Raw genomic sequence first — 20,361 nt, 5'->3', positions numbered from 1 at the left:
TGAAGCCCATGTGCCTAGAGCCCATGCTCCACAACAAGAGAAGCCACCGCAATGAGAAGCCCGCGCACCGCAACAAAGAGTATCTCCCGCTCACCTCAACTAGAGAAAGCCTGCGTGCAGCAACGAAGACCCAACGCAGCCAACAATAAATAAATTAAATAAATTAAAAAAATATATATATATATATACCCATTCCATCATGCCATTAAAACACCTATTCCCTCAGCCTGTAGTTTACTCATTCCCTTAGCCCGGTAATCAACCATTCCCTCATGCCATTAATTCACCCTTTCCCTCAGCTCTAATCCAAAGATTCCCTCAGCCATTAATTCACCCATTCCCTCAGCCATTAATACACCCATTCCATCCTGCCATTTAAACACCTATTCTCTCCACCTTTAGTTCACCCCTTCCCTCAGCCTTCAATTCACCCATTCCCTCAGCCCTAATATAGATTCCCTCAGCCATTAATTCAGCCTTTCCCTAAGCCATTAACTCACCCATGCCTTCATGCCATTAATTCACCCATTCCTTCATGCCATTAATACACCCATTCCCTAAGCCATTAATTCACCCATTCCCTCTCCATTAATTCACCACTCTTCTCAGCCATTATTTCATCCATTCCCTCAGTCATTAATACACCTTTCCCTCATGATACTGATACACCCATCCCTCGGCCATTGTTCATTTATTTCCTCAAAAACGAATACATGCATTCACGTAGCCATAAATTCAACCATTGCCTCAGCTATTAATTTATCTATTCCCACAGGCATTAATATAGCCATTTCCTTATGCCATCATCCACCCATTCCCTTGCCATTAACTCACCGATTACTTCAGCCATTAATTTACCTATACCCTCAGCCAAAGTTCACCCAATCCCTAAGCCATTAATTCACCTATTCCTTCCACCATTAATACACCGATTCCCTCAGTCTAATACACCCATTCCCTTAGTCATTAGGTCACTCATTCCCTCGTGACATTTACCCCTTCCTTCAGCTCTTATACACACATTCCCTCAGCCCTTAATTCATCCATTGCCTCTCCATTAATTCACCACTCCTCTCAGCCATTAATTCATCCATTCCATCACCCATTAATATACCCGTGCTTCATGCCATTAATACACTCATTCTCCCAGCCATTAATTCATCTATTTCCTCAGCATTAATACAACCATTGTTTCCTGCCATTAATTTACCCATTCCCTCAACCTTTAATACACACTTTCCTTCAGTCATTATTACTCATTCCCTTAGCCACTAATACACCCATTCCATAGCCACTAATACACCCATTCCATAGCCACTAATTCACTCATTCCCTTGGCCATTAATTCACCCATTTCCTCATGCCACTGATACATCCATTCCCTCATGACATTGATACACCCATCGCTCAGCCATTGTTCATTTATTCCCTCAAAAACTAATACATGCATTTCCTCAGCCTTTAATTCACCCACCACCTCAGCCCTTAATTCACTTATTCCTTCAGCCATTACTTGAACTATTCCCTCAGCCATTAATTCAGCCATCCTCTCAGCCTTTGATACACCAATTCCATCAGCCTTTAATACACACATTCCCACACCCATTAATTCACCCATTCTCTCAGCTATTAATTCAGCCAATCCCTCAGCCATTACTTCACACATTCCCTCAGCAATAATTCACCCATTCCTTCAGCTATTAATTCACCCATTCCCTCTGCTGTTGATAAACCTCAGCCACTGACATACCTATTCCTTCATGCCATTATTCACCATTCCCTTGTCCCTAATAATGATTCCCTCAGCCAGTAATTCACCCATTCCCTCAGCCCTAATATTGACTCCCTCAGCTATTCAGCCATTTCCTCAGCCATTAATATATCCACTCCCTCAGCCATTAATATACCCATTCTCTCAGCCATTAACTCACCCATTCCCTCGGCCCTCAAGCAAGCTTTCCGCTACCTATTAATTCATCCGTTCTCTCAGCCGTTACTTCACTCACGCTCTCAGCCACAAATACACGATTTCCGTAAATCATTAATTCACCTATTCCCTCTGCCATATTTCACTCATTCTATCCACCGTTTGTCTTTCCACTCATTCTCTAAGGCACTAATGCACCCAGTCCCTCAGGCATTAATTCACCTATTCCCCAGCCGTTAGTTCACCCATTCCATCAGCTACATTCACCCATTTCCTAAGACATTAATTCACCCATTCCCTCAGCCACTAATATACCCATTTCCTAGCCCACTAATACATCCATTCTCTCAGTCGTTAATTCAGTACTCCCTCAGCCTTTAATTAACCTATACCCTCAGGTGTTAATTCAACCATTCCCTCAGGCATTAATTCACCTATTCCCTCAGCTATTAGTTCAGCCATTTCATCAACCACATTCACCCATTTCCTAAGACATTGGTTCACCCATTCCATTAGACTCAAATACATCCATTCACTCAGCTATTAACTCACCCTTTCCCTCCGCTATTCCCTCATCCATTAATACACCTATTCTTCAATCCATTAATATACCCATTCCCTCATGCCACTAGTTCACCCATTCCCTCATCCACTAATACAGCCATTCCCTCCACATTAATTCACCCATTCCCTCAGCTGTTATGACTCATTCCGTCAGCCACTAATTCATCCATTCTGTCCACCATTAAGTCAGCCATTTTATCACCCATTATTTCACCCATTCTTTCAGCCACTAATACATCTCTTCCGGCAGCTATTCATTCATCCATCCCCTCATCCATTAGTTATTCCTTCATCTATAATATAGCCATTGTCTCATGCCATTAATACAACCATTCCCTCAACCACTAATACACCCATTTTCTAGGCCACTAATGCACCCATTCTTTCAACCATTAATTCACCCATTCCATCAGCCATTAATACACCAATTGTTTTATTCCTATACACCCATTCACTCAGCAGTTAGTTCACCCATATCCCCGCCATTAATTCAGCCAGTCCCTCAGCCATTATTTCATCCATTCTCAAAGCCTTTGATACACCAATTCCCTCAACCATTAATACACACATTCCCCCATCCACTAATTCACTCATTCACACCTCCATTAATTCACCCATTCCCTCAGCCATTTATTCAGTTTTCTCTCAGCCATTAAGTCAGCCAATCCTTCACCCACTAAATCTCCCATTCCTCACCATTAATTCACCCATTCTCTCCAACATTAAGCCGGCCATATTCTCATCCAGTTTCACCCATTCTTGCAGCCACTAATACACCTCCTGCAGCCATCCATTCATTCATTCCCTCAGCCATTAATTCACTAGTTAACTTAGGAATTAGTTCACTTACTACCTCAGCCATTAGTTTATCCATTCTCTCAGCTATTAGTTTACCCATCCCCTCAACCATTAATTCACCTATTCCCTGAGCCTTTAATACACCCATTCCCTGAGGCATTAATACACCTATCCCCTTATCTACAATATACCCATTCCTTCAAGCCATTAACACACCCATTCCTTCAGCCATTAGTTCATCTATTCCCTCAGCCATTAATACACTCACTTCCTCTTGGCATTAATTAATGCATACCCTCAGGCCTAACACAAACTTTCCTTCAGCTATTAATTCATCCATCCGCTCAGCCACTAACCCACCATTTCCGTAAGTCATTAATTCACCCATTTTTTTCTGCCACAAGTTCAGTCATTCTCTAAGCCACTAATGAACCTAGTTCCTCCAAGCATTAATTCACCTATTACATCAGCCATTAATTCACCCATTCCATAAGCTACATTCGCCCATTTCTTAAGAAATTAGTTCATCCATTCCCTCAAACAGTAATACACCCATTATTTAGGCGAATAATGCACCCATTCTCTCACCCATTAATTCAGCCAATCCCTGAGACATTCTCTCGGCCATTAATTAAACTATTTCTTCAGCCATTCCCCCATTCTCTCAGCCACAAATACACCCACATCTTCGGCCATTAATGCACCCATTTTCTCAGGTATTAATTTACCCGCTGTGTCAGTCATTAATACAGCCAATCCCTCAGCCATTATTTCAGCCATTCCCATAGCCTCGATACAGCAATTCCCTTAACCATTAATACACACTCCTCCATCCATTAATTCACCCATACCCGTCTGTTAATTCACCCATCCCTAGCCATTAATTCATCCATTTCCTCAGCCATTAATTTACCCATTCCCTCTACCATTAATTCACCCATTCTTTCCACCTTAGTTCACCCATACTGTAATCCACTAATCCACCCAGTCCTTCAGGCATTAATTCACACATTCCCTCTGCCATTAGTTCACTCATTCCCTCAACCACTAATACACCCATTTACTAGGCCTTCAATGCACCCATTCTCTCAGCACTAATTCAACCATTCTCTCGGCCATTAATTCAGCCATTCCCTTAGCCATTAATACACACATTTCTCCATTTCATTTTTTTATTTTCTTGTTTAAGAATTTTTTTTTGATGATGACCATTTTTAAGGTCTTTTTAAACTGCTCCAATATTGCTTCTGTTTTATGTTTTGGTTTTTGGCCACGAGGCATGTGGGATCTTAGCTCCCCGACCAGGTTTCAAACCCGCACCCCCTGCATTGGAAGGCGAAGTCTTAAACACTGGACTGTCATGCAAGTCCCTCTCCATTTCACTTAAATCATACACTCCGGCACCCATTCCCTCAGCCACTCATACACCCATAACCTAGGTCACTAATGCACCCATTCCTCCAGCCATTACTTCAGCTAGTCCCTCAGCCATTAATACAGCCATTCTCTCAGCCTTTGATACACCAATTCCCTCAGCTATTAATACTGTACACACATTCCCACGTCCATTAATTCACCCATTCCCGTATCCATTAATTCACCTTTTCTCTCAGCCATTAATTCAGGCATTCTCTCAGCCATTAATTCACCCATCTCTAAGTCATTAACTCACCTATTCCCTCAGCCACTAATATACTCATTCCTTTAGTCATTACTTCACACATTCCCTCAGCCATAATTCACCTATTCCGGCAACCATTAATACACCGATTCCCTAATGCCTAATACACCCATTCTTTTGGCAATTAGTCCACCCATGCCCTCATGCCATTAATACACCCGTTCCCTGTCTCATTTATAAACCCATTTGCTCAACCATTAGTTCACTGTTACCTCAATCATTAGTTCACAGGTCCCTGAGCCATTAGTTTATCCATTGCCTCATCCCTTAATATACCCATTCCTTCAGGCACTCAATCACACTTTCCTTTAGCCACTAATCCTCAGCCATTATTTAAGCCATTCCCTCAGCCTTTGATACACCAGTTCCCTCAGGCACTAATACATACATTCCCACATCCATTAATTCACCCATTTCCTCAGCCATTAATTGAGACAATCCCTGAGACATTAATTCAGGCATTCTCTCCACCATTAATTCAGCCAATCCCTCAGCCATTAATTCACCCATACCCTGAGTCATTAACTCACTTATTCCTTCAGCCATGAATACACTCATTCCCTCAGTCATTACTTTACACATTCACTCAGCCATTAATTCACCTCTTCCCTCTGCCATTAATACACCAATTCCCTCATGCCTAAAAAACCCATTCTCTTAGCCATTAGTTCATCCATTCCCTCATGCCATTATGGAGCCACTGCCTTGACCATTATGTAACCCATTCCCTAAGCCATTAATTCATCTATTTCCTCATGCCATTCATTTACCCATTCCCTGAGCCATAATACACAGATTCCTGCAGCCTTTAATTCACCCATTCCATCTCCATTAATTCACCACTCCCCTCAGCCATTAGCTCATCCATTCCTGAACTCATTAATATACCCAATGCCTCAACCAATAATATACCCATTCCGGGCTTCCCTGGTGGCGCAGTGGTTAAGAATCCACCTGCCAATGCAGGGGACACAGGTTCGAGCCCTGGTCCGGGAAGATCCCACATGCCGCGGAGCAACTTAGCCCGTGCGCCACAACTACTGAGCCTGTGCTCTAGAGCCTGTATGCCACAACTACTGAAGCCCATGTGCCTAGAGCCCATGCTCCACAACAAGAGAAGCCACCGCAATGAGAAGCCCGCGCACCGCAACAAAGAGTATCTCCCGCTCACCTCAACTAGAGAAAGCCTGCGTGCAGCAACGAAGACCCAACGCAGCCAACAATAAATAAATTAAATAAATTTAAAAAAATATATATATATATACCCATTCCATCATGCCATTAAAACACCTATTCCCTCAGCCTGTAGTTTACTCATTCCCTTAGCCCGGTAATCAACCATTCCCTCATGCCATTAATTCACCCTTTCCCTCAGCTCTAATCCAAAGATTCCCTCAGCCATTAATTCACCCATTCCCTCAGCCATTAATACACCCATTCCATCCTGCCATTTAAACACCTATTCTCTCCACCTTTAGTTCACCCCTTCCCTCAGCCTTCAATTCACCCATTCCCTCAGCCCTAATATAGATTCCCTCAGCCATTAATTCAGCCTTTCCCTAAGCCATTAACTCACCCATGCCTTCATGCCATTAATTCACCCATTCCTTCATGCCATTAATACACCCATTCCCTAAGCCATTAATTCACCCATTCCCTCTCCATTAATTCACCACTCTTCTCAGCCATTATTTCATCCATTCCCTCAGTCATTAATACACCTTTCCCTCATGATACTGATACACCCATCCCTCGGCCATTGTTCATTTATTTCCTCAAAAACGAATACATGCATTCACGTAGCCATAAATTCAACCATTGCCTCAGCTATTAATTTATCTATTCCCACAGGCATTAATATAGCCATTTCCTTATGCCATCATCCACCCATTCCCTTGCCATTAACTCACCGATTACTTCAGCCATTAATTTACCTATACCCTCAGCCAAAGTTCACCCAATCCCTAAGCCATTAATTCACCTATTCCTTCCACCATTAATACACCGATTCCCTCAGTCTAATACACCCATTCCCTTAGTCATTAGGTCACTCATTCCCTCGTGACATTTACCCCTTCCTTCAGCTCTTATACACACATTCCCTCAGCCCTTAATTCATCCATTGCCTCTCCATTAATTCACCACTCCTCTCAGCCATTAATTCATCCATTCCATCACCCATTAATATACCCGTGCTTCATGCCATTAATACACTCATTCTCCCAGCCATTAATTCATCTATTTCCTCAGCATTAATACAACCATTGTTTCCTGCCATTAATTTACCCATTCCCTCAACCTTTAATACACACTTTCCTTCAGTCATTATTACTCATTCCCTTAGCCACTAATACACCCATTCCATAGCCACTAATACACCCATTCCATAGCCACTAATTCACTCATTCCCTTGGCCATTAATTCACCCATTTCCTCATGCCACTGATACATCCATTCCCTCATGACATTGATACACCCATCGCTCAGCCATTGTTCATTTATTCCCTCAAAAACTAATACATGCATTTCCTCAGCCTTTAATTCACCCACCACCTCAGCCCTTAATTCACTTATTCCTTCAGCCATTACTTGAACTATTCCCTCAGCCATTAATTCAGCCATCCTCTCAGCCTTTGATACACCAATTCCATCAGCCTTTAATACACACATTCCCACACCCATTAATTCACCCATTCTCTCAGCTATTAATTCAGCCAATCCCTCAGCCATTACTTCACACATTCCCTCAGCAATAATTCACCCATTCCTTCAGCTATTAATTCACCCATTCCCTCTGCTGTTGATAAGCCTCAGCCACTGACATACCTATTCCTTCATGCCATTATTCACCATTCCCTTGTCCCTAATAATGATTCCCTCAGCCAGTAATTCACCCATTCCCTCAGCCCTAATATTGACTCCCTCAGCTATTCAGCCATTTCCTCAGCCATTAATATATCCACTCCCTCAGCCATTAATATACCCATTCTCTCAGCCATTAACTCACCCATTCCCTCGGCCCTCAAGCAAGCTTTCCGCTACCTATTAATTCATCCGTTCTCTCAGCCGTTACTTCACTCACGCTCTCAGCCACAAATACACGATTTCCGTAAATCATTAATTCACCTATTCCCTCTGCCATATTTCACTCATTCTATCCACCGTTTGTCTTTCCACTCATTCTCTAAGGCACTAATGCACCCAGTCCCTCAGGCATTAATTCACCTATTCCCCAGCCGTTAGTTCACCCATTCCATCAGCTACATTCACCCATTTCCTAAGACATTAATTCACCCATTCCCTCAGCCACTAATATACCCATTTCCTAGCCCACTAATACATCCATTCTCTCAGTCGTTAATTCAGTACTCCCTCAGCCTTTAATTAACCTATACCCTCAGGTGTTAATTCAACCATTCCCTCAGGCATTAATTCACCTATTCCCTCAGCTATTAGTTCAGCCATTTCATCAACCACATTCACCCATTTCCTAAGACATTGGTTCACCCATTCCATTAGACTCAAATACATCCATTCACTCAGCTATTAACTCACCCTTTCCCTCCGCTATTCCCTCATCCATTAATACACCTATTCTTCAATCCATTAATATACCCATTCCCTCATGCCACTAGTTCACCCATTCCCTCATCCACTAATACAGCCATTCCCTCCACATTAATTCACCCATTCCCTCAGCTGTTATGACTCATTCCGTCAGCCACTAATTCATCCATTCTGTCCACCATTAAGTCAGCCATTTTATCACCCATTATTTCACCCATTCTTTCAGCCACTAATACATCTCTTCCGGCAGCTATTCATTCATCCATCCCCTCATCCATTAGTTATTCCTTCATCTATAATATAGCCATTGTCTCATGCCATTAATACAACCATTCCCTCAACCACTAATACACCCATTTTCTAGGCCACTAATGCACCCATTCTTTCAACCATTAATTCACCCATTCCATCAGCCATTAATACACCAATTGTTTTATTCCTATACACCCATTCACTCAGCAGTTAGTTCACCCATATCCCCGCCATTAATTCAGCCAGTCCCTCAGCCATTATTTCATCCATTCTCAAAGCCTTTGATACACCAATTCCCTCAACCATTAATACACACATTCCCCCATCCACTAATTCACTCATTCACACCTCCATTAATTCACCCATTCCCTCAGCCATTTATTCAGTTTTCTCTCAGCCATTAAGTCAGCCAATCCTTCACCCACTAAATCTCCCATTCCTCACCATTAATTCACCCATTCTCTCCAACATTAAGCCGGCCATATTCTCATCCAGTTTCACCCATTCTTGCAGCCACTAATACACCTCCTGCAGCCATCCATTCATTCATTCCCTCAGCCATTAATTCACTAGTTAACTTAGGAATTAGTTCACTTACTACCTCAGCCATTAGTTTATCCATTCTCTCAGCTATTAGTTTACCCATCCCCTCAACCATTAATTCACCTATTCCCTGAGCCTTTAATACACCCATTCCCTGAGGCATTAATACACCTATCCCCTTATCTACAATATACCCATTCCTTCAAGCCATTAACACACCCATTCCTTCAGCCATTAATTCATCTATTCCCTCAGCCATTAATACACTCACTTCCTCTTGGCATTAATTAATGCATACCCTCAGGCCTAACACAAACTTTCCTTCAGCTATTAATTCATCCATCCGCTCAGCCACTAACCCACCATTTCCGTAAGTCATTAATTCACCCATTTTTTTCTGCCACAAGTTCAGTCATTCTCTAAGCCACTAATGAACCTAGTTCCTCCAAGCATTAATTCACCTATTACATCAGCCATTAATTCACCCATTCCATAAGCTACATTCGCCCATTTCTTAAGAAATTAGTTCATCCATTCCCTCAAACAGTAATACACCCATTATTTAGGCGAATAATGCACCCATTCTCTCACCCATTAATTCAGCCAATCCCTGAGACATTCTCTCGGCCATTAATTAAACTATTTCTTCAGCCATTCCCCCATTCTCTCAGCCACAAATACACCCACATCTTCGGCCATTAATGCACCCATTTTCTCAGGTATTAATTTACCCGCTGTGTCAGTCATTAATACAGCCAATCCCTCAGCCATTATTTCAGCCATTCCCATAGCCTCGATACAGCAATTCCCTTAACCATTAATACACACTCCTCCATCCATTAATTCACCCATACCCGTCTGTTAATTCACCCATCCCTAGCCATTAATTCATCCATTTCCTCAGCCATTAATTTACCCATTCCCTCTACCATTAATTCACCCATTCTTTCCACCTTAGTTCACCCATACTGTAATCCACTAATCCACCCAGTCCTTCAGGCATTAATTCACACATTCCCTCTGCCATTAGTTCACTCATTCCCTCAACCACTAATACACCCATTTACTAGGCCTTCAATGCACCCATTCTCTCAGCACTAATTCAACCATTCTCTCGGCCATTAATTCAGCCATTCCCTTAGCCATTAATACACACATTTCTCCATTTCATTTTTTTATTTTCTTGTTTAAGAATTTTTTTTTGATGATGACCATTTTTAAGGTCTTTTTAAACTGCTCCAATATTGCTTCTGTTTTATGTTTTGGTTTTTGGCCACGAGGCATGTGGGATCTTAGCTCCCCGACCAGGTTTCAAACCCGCACCCCCTGCATTGGAAGGCGAAGTCTTAAACACTGGACTGTCATGCAAGTCCCTCTCCATTTCACTTAAATCATACACTCCGGCACCCATTCCCTCAGCCACTCATACACCCATAACCTAGGTCACTAATGCACCCATTCCTCCAGCCATTACTTCAGCTAGTCCCTCAGCCATTAATACAGCCATTCTCTCAGCCTTTGATACACCAATTCCCTCAGCTATTAATACTGTACACACATTCCCACGTCCATTAATTCACCCATTCCCGTATCCATTAATTCACCTTTTCTCTCAGCCATTAATTCAGGCATTCTCTCAGCCATTAATTCACCCATCTCTAAGTCATTAACTCACCTATTCCCTCAGCCACTAATATACTCATTCCTTTAGTCATTACTTCACACATTCCCTCAGCCATAATTCACCTATTCCGGCAACCATTAATACACCGATTCCCTAATGCCTAATACACCCATTCTTTTGGCAATTAGTCCACCCATGCCCTCATGCCATTAATACACCCGTTCCCTGTCTCATTTATAAACCCATTTGCTCAACCATTAGTTCACTGTTACCTCAATCATTAGTTCACAGGTCCCTGAGCCATTAGTTTATCCATTGCCTCATCCCTTAATATACCCATTCCTTCAGGCACTCAATCACACTTTCCTTTAGCCACTAATCCTCAGCCATTATTTAAGCCATTCCCTCAGCCTTTGATACACCAGTTCCCTCAGGCACTAATACATACATTCCCACATCCATTAATTCACCCATTTCCTCAGCCATTAATTGAGACAATCCCTGAGACATTAATTCAGGCATTCTCTCCACCATTAATTCAGCCAATCCCTCAGCCATTAATTCACCCATACCCTGAGTCATTAACTCACTTATTCCTTCAGCCATGAATACACTCATTCCCTCAGTCATTACTTTACACATTCACTCAGCCATTAATTCACCTCTTCCCTCTGCCATTAATACACCAATTCCCTCATGCCTAAAAAACCCATTCTCTTAGCCATTAGTTCATCCATTCCCTCATGCCATTATGGAGCCACTGCCTTGACCATTATGTAACCCATTCCCTAAGCCATTAATTCATCTATTTCCTCATGCCATTCATTTACCCATTCCCTGAGCCATAATACACAGATTCCTGCAGCCTTTAATTCACCCATTCCATCTCCATTAATTCACCACTCCCCTCAGCCATTAGCTCATCCATTCCTGAACTCATTAATATACCCAATGCCTCAACCAATAATATACCCATTCCGGGCTTCCCTGGTGGCGCAGTGGTTAAGAATCCACCTGCCAATGCAGGGGACACAGGTTCGAGCCCTGGTCCGGGAAGATCCCACATGCCGCGGAGCAACTTAGCCCGTGCGCCACAACTACTGAGCCTGTGCTCTAGAGCCTGTATGCCACAACTACTGAAGCCCATGTGCCTAGAGCCCATGCTCCACAACAAGAGAAGCCACCGCAATGAGAAGCCCGCGCACCGCAACAAAGAGTATCTCCCGCTCACCTCAACTAGAGAAAGCCTGCGTGCAGCAACGAAGACCCAACGCAGCCAACAATAAATAAATTAAATAAATTTAAAAAAAAATATATATATATACCCATTCCATCATGCCATTAAAACACCTATTCCCTCAGCCTGTAGTTTACTCATTCCCTTAGCCCGGTAATCAACCATTCCCTCATGCCATTAATTCACCCTTTCCCTCAGCTCTAATCCAAAGATTCCCTCAGCCATTAATTCACCCATTCCCTCAGCCATTAATACACCCATTCCATCCTGCCATTTAAACACCTATTCTCTCCACCTTTAGTTCACCCCTTCCCTCAGCCTTCAATTCACCCATTCCCTCAGCCCTAATATAGATTCCCTCAGCCATTAATTCAGCCTTTCCCTAAGCCATTAACTCACCCATGCCTTCATGCCATTAATTCACCCATTCCTTCATGCCATTAATACACCCATTCCCTAAGCCATTAATTCACCCATTCCCTCTCCATTAATTCACCACTCTTCTCAGCCATTATTTCATCCATTCCCTCAGTCATTAATACACCTTTCCCTCATGATACTGATACACCCATCCCTCGGCCATTGTTCATTTATTTCCTCAAAAACGAATACATGCATTCACGTAGCCATAAATTCAACCATTGCCTCAGCTATTAATTTATCTATTCCCACAGGCATTAATATAGCCATTTCCTTATGCCATCATCCACCCATTCCCTTGCCATTAACTCACCGATTACTTCAGCCATTAATTTACCTATACCCTCAGCCAAAGTTCACCCAATCCCTAAGCCATTAATTCACCTATTCCTTCCACCATTAATACACCGATTCCCTCAGTCTAATACACCCATTCCCTTAGTCATTAGGTCACTCATTCCCTCGTGACATTTACCCCTTCCTTCAGCTCTTATACACACATTCCCTCAGCCCTTAATTCATCCATTGCCTCTCCATTAATTCACCACTCCTCTCAGCCATTAATTCATCCATTCCATCACCCATTAATATACCCGTGCTTCATGCCATTAATACACTCATTCTCCCAGCCATTAATTCATCTATTTCCTCAGCATTAATACAACCATTGTTTCCTGCCATTAATTTACCCATTCCCTCAACCTTTAATACACACTTTCCTTCAGTCATTATTACTCATTCCCTTAGCCACTAATACACCCATTCCATAGCCACTAATACACCCATTCCATAGCCACTAATTCACTCATTCCCTTGGCCATTAATTCACCCATTTCCTCATGCCACTGATACATCCATTCCCTCATGACATTGATACACCCATCGCTCAGCCATTGTTCATTTATTCCCTCAAAAACTAATACATGCATTTCCTCAGCCTTTAATTCACCCACCACCTCAGCCCTTAATTCACTTATTCCTTCAGCCATTACTTGAACTATTCCCTCAGCCATTAATTCAGCCATCCTCTCAGCCTTTGATACACCAATTCCATCAGCCTTTAATACACACATTCCCACACCCATTAATTCACCCATTCTCTCAGCTATTAATTCAGCCAATCCCTCAGCCATTACTTCACACATTCCCTCAGCAATAATTCACCCATTCCTTCAGCTATTAATTCACCCATTCCCTCTGCTGTTGATAAGCCTCAGCCACTGACATACCTATTCCTTCATGCCATTATTCACCATTCCCTTGTCCCTAATAATGATTCCCTCAGCCAGTAATTCACCCATTCCCTCAGCCCTAATATTGACTCCCTCAGCTATTCAGCCATTTCCTCAGCCATTAATATATCCACTCCCTCAGCCATTAATATACCCATTCTCTCAGCCATTAACTCACCCATTCCCTCGGCCCTCAAGCAAGCTTTCCGCTACCTATTAATTCATCCGTTCTCTCAGCCGTTACTTCACTCACGCTCTCAGCCACAAATACACGATTTCCGTAAATCATTAATTCACCTATTCCCTCTGCCATATTTCACTCATTCTATCCACCGTTTGTCTTTCCACTCATTCTCTAAGGCACTAATGCACCCAGTCCCTCAGGCATTAATTCACCTATTCCCCAGCCGTTAGTTCACCCATTCCATCAGCTACATTCACCCATTTCCTAAGACATTAATTCACCCATTCCCTCAGCCACTAATATACCCATTTCCTAGCCCACTAATACATCCATTCTCTCAGTCGTTAATTCAGTACTCCCTCAGCCTTTAATTAACCTATACCCTCAGGTGTTAATTCAACCATTCCCTCAGGCATTAATTCACCTATTCCCTCAGCTATTAGTTCAGCCATTTCATCAACCACATTCACCCATTTCCTAAGACATTGGTTCACCCATTCCATTAGACTCAAATACATCCATTCACTCAGCTATTAACTCACCCTTTCCCTCCGCTATTCCCTCATCCATTAATACACCTATTCTTCAATCCATTAATATACCCATTCCCTCATGCCACTAGTTCACCCATTCCCTCATCCACTAATACAGCCATTCCCTCCACATTAATTCACCCATTCCCTCAGCTGTTATGACTCATTCCGTCAGCCACTAATTCATCCATTCTGTCCACCATTAAGTCAGCCATTTTATCACCCATTATTTCACCCATTCTTTCAGCCACTAATACATCTCTTCCGGCAGCTATTCATTCATCCATCCCCTCATCCATTAGTTATTCCTTCATCTATAATATAGCCATTGTCTCATGCCATTAATACAACCATTCCCTCAACCACTAATACACCCATTTTCTAGGCCACTAATGCACCCATTCTTTCAACCATTAATTCACCCATTCCATCAGCCATTAATACACCAATTGTTTTATTCCTATACACCCATTCACTCAGCAGTTAGTTCACCCATATCCCCGCCATTAATTCAGCCAGTCCCTCAGCCATTATTTCATCCATTCTCAAAGCCTTTGATACACCAATTCCCTCAACCATTAATACACACATTCCCCCATCCACTAATTCACTCATTCACACCTCCATTAATTCACCCATTCCCTCAGCCATTTATTCAGTTTTCTCTCAGCCATTAAGTCAGCCAATCCTTCACCCACTAAATCTCCCATTCCTCACCATTAATTCACCCATTCTCTCCAACATTAAGCCGGCCATATTCTCATCCAGTTTCACCCATTCTTGCAGCCACTAATACACCTCCTGCAGCCATCCATTCATTCATTCCCTCAGCCATTAATTCACTAGTTAACTTAGGAATTAGTTCACTTACTACCTCAGCCATTAGTTTATCCATTCTCTCAGCTATTAGTTTACCCATCCCCTCAACCATTAATTCACCTATTCCCTGAGCCTTTAATACACCCATTCCCTGAGGCATTAATACACCTATCCCCTTATCTACAATATACCCATTCCTTCAAGCCATTAACACACCCATTCCTTCAGCCATTAGTTCATCTATTCCCTCAGCCATTAATACACTCACTTCCTCTTGGCATTAATTAATGCATACCCTCAGGCCTAACACAAACTTTCCTTCAGCTATTAATTCATCCATCCGCTCAGCCACTAACCCACCATTTCCGTAAGTCATTAATTCACCCATTTTTTTCTGCCACAAGTTCAGTCATTCTCTAAGCCACTAATGAACCTAGTTCCTCCAAGCATTAATTCACCTATTACATCAGCCATTAGTTCACCCATTCCATAAGCTACATTCGCCCATTTCTTAAGAAATTAGTTCATCCATTCCCTCAAACAGTAATACACCCATTATTTAGGCGAATAATGCACCCATTCTCTCACCCATTAATTCAGCCAATCCCTGAGACATTCTCTCGGCCATTAATTAAACTATTTCTTCAGCCATTCCCCCATTCTCTCAGCCACAAATACACCCACATCTTCGGCCATTAATGCACCCATTTTCTCAGGTATTAATTTACCCGCTGTGTCAGTCATTAATACAGCCAATCCCTCAGCCATTATTTCAGCCATTCCCATAGCCTCGATACAGCAATTCCCTTAACCATTAATACACACTCCTCCATCCATTAATTCACCCATACCCGTCTGTTAATTCACCCATCCCTAGCCGTTAATTCATCCATTTCCTCAGCCATTAATTTACCCATTCCCTCTACCATTAATTCACCCATTCTTTCCACCTTAGTTCACCCATACTGTAATCCACTAATCCACCCAGTCCTTCAGGCATTAATTCACACATTCCCTCTGCCATTAGTTCACTCATTCCCTCAACCACTAATACACCCATTTACTAGGCCTTCAATGCACCCATTCTCTCAGCACTAATTCAACCATTCTCTCGGCCATTAATTCAGCCATTCCCTTAGCCATTAATACACACATTTCTCCATTTCATTTTTTTATTTTCTTGTTTAAAAATTTTTTTTTGATGATGACCATTTTTAAGGTCTTTTTAAACTGCTCCAATATTGCTTCTGTTTTATGTTTTGGTTTTTGGCCACGAGGCATGTGGGATCTTAGCTCCCCGACCAGGTTTCAAACCCGCACCCCCTGCATTGGAAGGCGAAGTCTTAAACACTGGACTGTCAGGCAAGTCCCTCTCCATTTCACTTAAATCATACACTCCGGCACCCATTCCCTCAGCCACTCATACACCCATAACCTAGGTCACTAATGCACCCATTCCTCCAGCCATTACTTCAGCTAGTCCCTCAGCCATTAATACAGCCATTCTCTCAGCCTTTGATACACCAATTCCCTCAGCTATTAATACTGTACACACATTCCCACGTCCATTAATTCACCCATTCCCGTATCCATTAATTCACCTTTTCTCTCAGCCATTAATTCAGGCATTCTCTCAGCCATTAATTCACCCATCTCTAAGTCATTAACTCACCTATTCCCTCAGCCACTAATATACTCATTCCTTTAGTCATTACTTCACACATTCCCTCAGCCATAATTCACCTATTCCGGCAACCATTAATACACCGATTCCCTAATGCCTAATACACCCATTCTCTTAGCAATTAGTCCACCCATGCCCTCATGCCATTAATACACCCGTTCCCTGTCTCATTTATAAACCCATTTGCTCAACCATTAGTTCACTGTTACCTCAATCATTAGTTCACAGGTCCCTGAGCCATTAGTTTATCCATTGCCTCATCCCTTAATATACCCATTCCTTCAGGCACTCAATCACACTTTCCTTTAGCCACTAATCCTCAGCCATTATTTAAGCCATTCCCTCAGCCTTTGATACACCAATTCCCTCAGGCACTAATACATACATTCCCACATCCATTAATTCACCCATTTCCTCAGCCATTAATTGAGACAATCCCTGAGACATTAATTCAGGCATTCTCTCCACCATTAATTCAGCCAATCCCTCAGCCATTAATTCACCCATACCCTGAGTCATTAACTCACTTATTCCTTCAGCCATGAATACACTCATTCCCTCAGTCATTACTTTACACATTCACTCAGCCATTAATTCACCTCTTCCCTCTGCCATTAATACACCAGTTCCCTCATGCCTAAAAAACCCATTCTCTTAGCCATTAGTTCATCCATTCCCTCATGCCATTATGGAGCCACTGCCTTGACCATTATGTAACCCATTCCCTAAGCCATTAATTCATCTATTTCCTCATGCCATTCATTTACCCATTCCCTGAGCCATAATACACAGATTCCTGCAGCCTTTAATTCACCCATTCCGTCTCCATTAATTCACCACTCCCCTCAGCCATTAGCTCATCCATTCCTGAACTCATTAATATACCCAATGCCTCAACCAATAATATACCCATTCCGGGCTTCCCTGGTGGCGCAGTGGTTAAGAATCCACCTGCCAATGCAGGGGACACAGGTTCGAGCCCTGGTCCGGGAAGATCCCACATGCCGCGGAGCAACTTAGCCCGTGCGCCACAACTACTGAGCCTGTGCTCTAGAGCCTGTATGCCACAACTACTGAAGCCCATGTGCCTAGAGCCCATGCTCCACAACAAGAGAAGCCACCGCAATGAGAAGCCCGCGCACCGCAACAAAGAGTATCTCCCGCTCACCTCAACTAGCGAAAGCCTGCGTGCAGCAACGAAGACCCAACGCAGCCAACAATAAATAAATTACATAAATTTAAATATATATATATATATATATATATACCCATTCCATCATGCCATTAAAACACCTATTCCCTCAGCCTGTAGTTTACTCATTCCCTTAGCCCGGTAATCAACCATTCCCTCATGCCATTAATTCACCCTTTCCCTCAGCTCTAATCCAAAGATTCCCTCAGCCATTAATTCACCCATTCCCTCAGCCATTAATACACCCATTCCATCCTGCCATTTAAACACCTATTCTCTCCACCTTTAGTTCACCCCTTCCCTCAGCCTTCAATTCACCCATTCCCTCAGCCCTAATATAGATTCCCTCAGCCATTAATTCAGCCTTTTCCTAAGCCATTAACTCGCCCATTCCTTCATGCCATTAATACACCCATTCCCTAAGCCATTAATTCACCCATTCCCTCTCCATTAATTCACCACTCTTCTCGGCCATTATTTCATCCATTCCCTCAGCCATTAATACACCCATTTTCTCAGCCATTAATACACCCGTTGCCTCCTGCCATTAATTTACCCATTCCCTCAACCATTAATGCACCCATTTTATCTACCATTAGTTCAACCATTCCCTGATGCCATTAATACACCCTTTCCATCAGCCTAATTCATGTACTCTCTCAGCCACTAATACACACATTCCCTCAGCCACTCATACACCTATTCCTCCATCCATTAATACAGCTATTCCCTGTGCCATTAATTCACCCATTACCTCAGCCATTAATTCACCCATTCTCTCAGCCATTAATTCAGCCATTCCCTCATGCCCTTACTCCACCCTTTCCCTCAGCCATTATATCATCAATTCCTTTTGCCACTAATACACCCATTCTTTCATGCCATTAATACACCTATTTCCTCAGCCATTAGTTCAAACATTCCATCAGTCATTAATTCACCCATTCCTCCCGCATTAACACATCCATTCCCCCATGCCAGGACTTCAGATAGCACCAACTGAGGCCATCTTCTGCTTCCAGAAATGTCTCCTTCCACTCAAACAGCTATTCTAAAAAGGACAGAAATGTGGAAGCAGCATTTAATAATAAAGATTTCACACACCACACAAAATAACAAGGATATGGTGGTGATGATAATATCGACGGTAAGAAAACCCCAGATTTCCAGTTTTTCTTAAAAAAATTTGAAAGCTGCCCACAAGTGATCCTCTTTCCCAGGGTAGGAGCTGGCAGCAGCTGCCCGTCTGAACAAGAGATTCTCTCCCCTTCCTTCTGTCTACCCAAACTGTATTGTTTTTCTTACCTTCAGCCCAATTCACTCACTCCTGTCAGCTGTGCAGTCTCAGATGTGTCTGAGTTTGCAGCCTCGGCTTACTCACAGCCACCCATGGAGCAGTACATCTCCCACCCCCACCCATTCACCATCCCATCCAATCATTTGCCCACAGTGGCTTTGCGCAGGGCTTGTTGGATCCAAGCTGCCATCAAACTCCAGCCAACCTCGCAAGGGCCCTTGGAGAAGCCCAGACCCGGGGGTAGGGAGGAATCTGCCATCCACCCCACTGCATCCTCATTCAAGGGGTCTCCACCAGCAGCCCCTGGGTGGCACCCACCACGCTCCCTCCTTGGCCGCAGGGAGCCCCGGACTGCCAGCTGGGCACTGTCTGGTCTGCGCGGGCAGGGTCGGGGGCTGGCGGTGGAGCGGTCAGGGCCCTCACCGGAGTTGTCCTCATCCTTGCGGATCTTCAGCTTCACCAGGTCCTCACACTGGCGCAGGATTTGTACAGCGTCCTCCATGGGGCAGTTGTCCAGGCGGATGTTGTCGATGGCCAGCAGCTTGTCACCCGGCTCAAGGGTGCCCGTCCTGCAGAAGCAGGGTGAGGACAGGAAGGAGCCTGGCACACGCAGGCCCCGAGCCCATCCTCGTGGGCCAGCCCCCCGCCCTGCCAGGGGCTCCCCTACCTGTGCGCCACGCTGCCTTTCTTGATGTCGGAGATGACCAGGGGCTCCCCTCGCTTCCTGCTGGCCGCTGGAGGGAAGGAGCCATGAAGCCCACCTTTGGTCACTTCAGCCTTGGGGGGCCCAGGAGCTGGGCGTAGACT

At 43.4% G+C, this 20,361-nt stretch overlaps 1 protein-coding gene across 1 annotated transcript in view; it reads right to left on the bottom strand.

Moving 5' to 3' along the window:
* GRIP2 (glutamate receptor interacting protein 2) overlaps positions 1-20,361 on the bottom strand; it is a 93,433-nt gene that overhangs the window by 51,604 nt on the left and 21,468 nt on the right. Inside the window, exons 15-16 of the mRNA XM_033865493.2 lie at positions 20,222-20,288; positions 19,978-20,123 (exon numbers count right to left, since the gene is read on the bottom strand). Coding sequence (XP_033721384.2) covers positions 19,978-20,123; positions 20,222-20,288 — 213 coding nt within the window. The remainder of the gene's footprint in view (positions 1-19,977; positions 20,124-20,221; positions 20,289-20,361) is intronic.

The sequence above is a fragment of the Tursiops truncatus genome, chromosome 10 (genome assembly GCF_011762595.2).
Source record: "Tursiops truncatus isolate mTurTru1 chromosome 10, mTurTru1.mat.Y, whole genome shotgun sequence".
In the NCBI taxonomy this organism is placed as follows: Eukaryota; Metazoa; Chordata; class Mammalia; order Artiodactyla; family Delphinidae; genus Tursiops; species Tursiops truncatus.
Note: the sequence above shows the minus strand (reverse complement) of the source record. Positions and strands in the feature narration are given on the sequence as shown.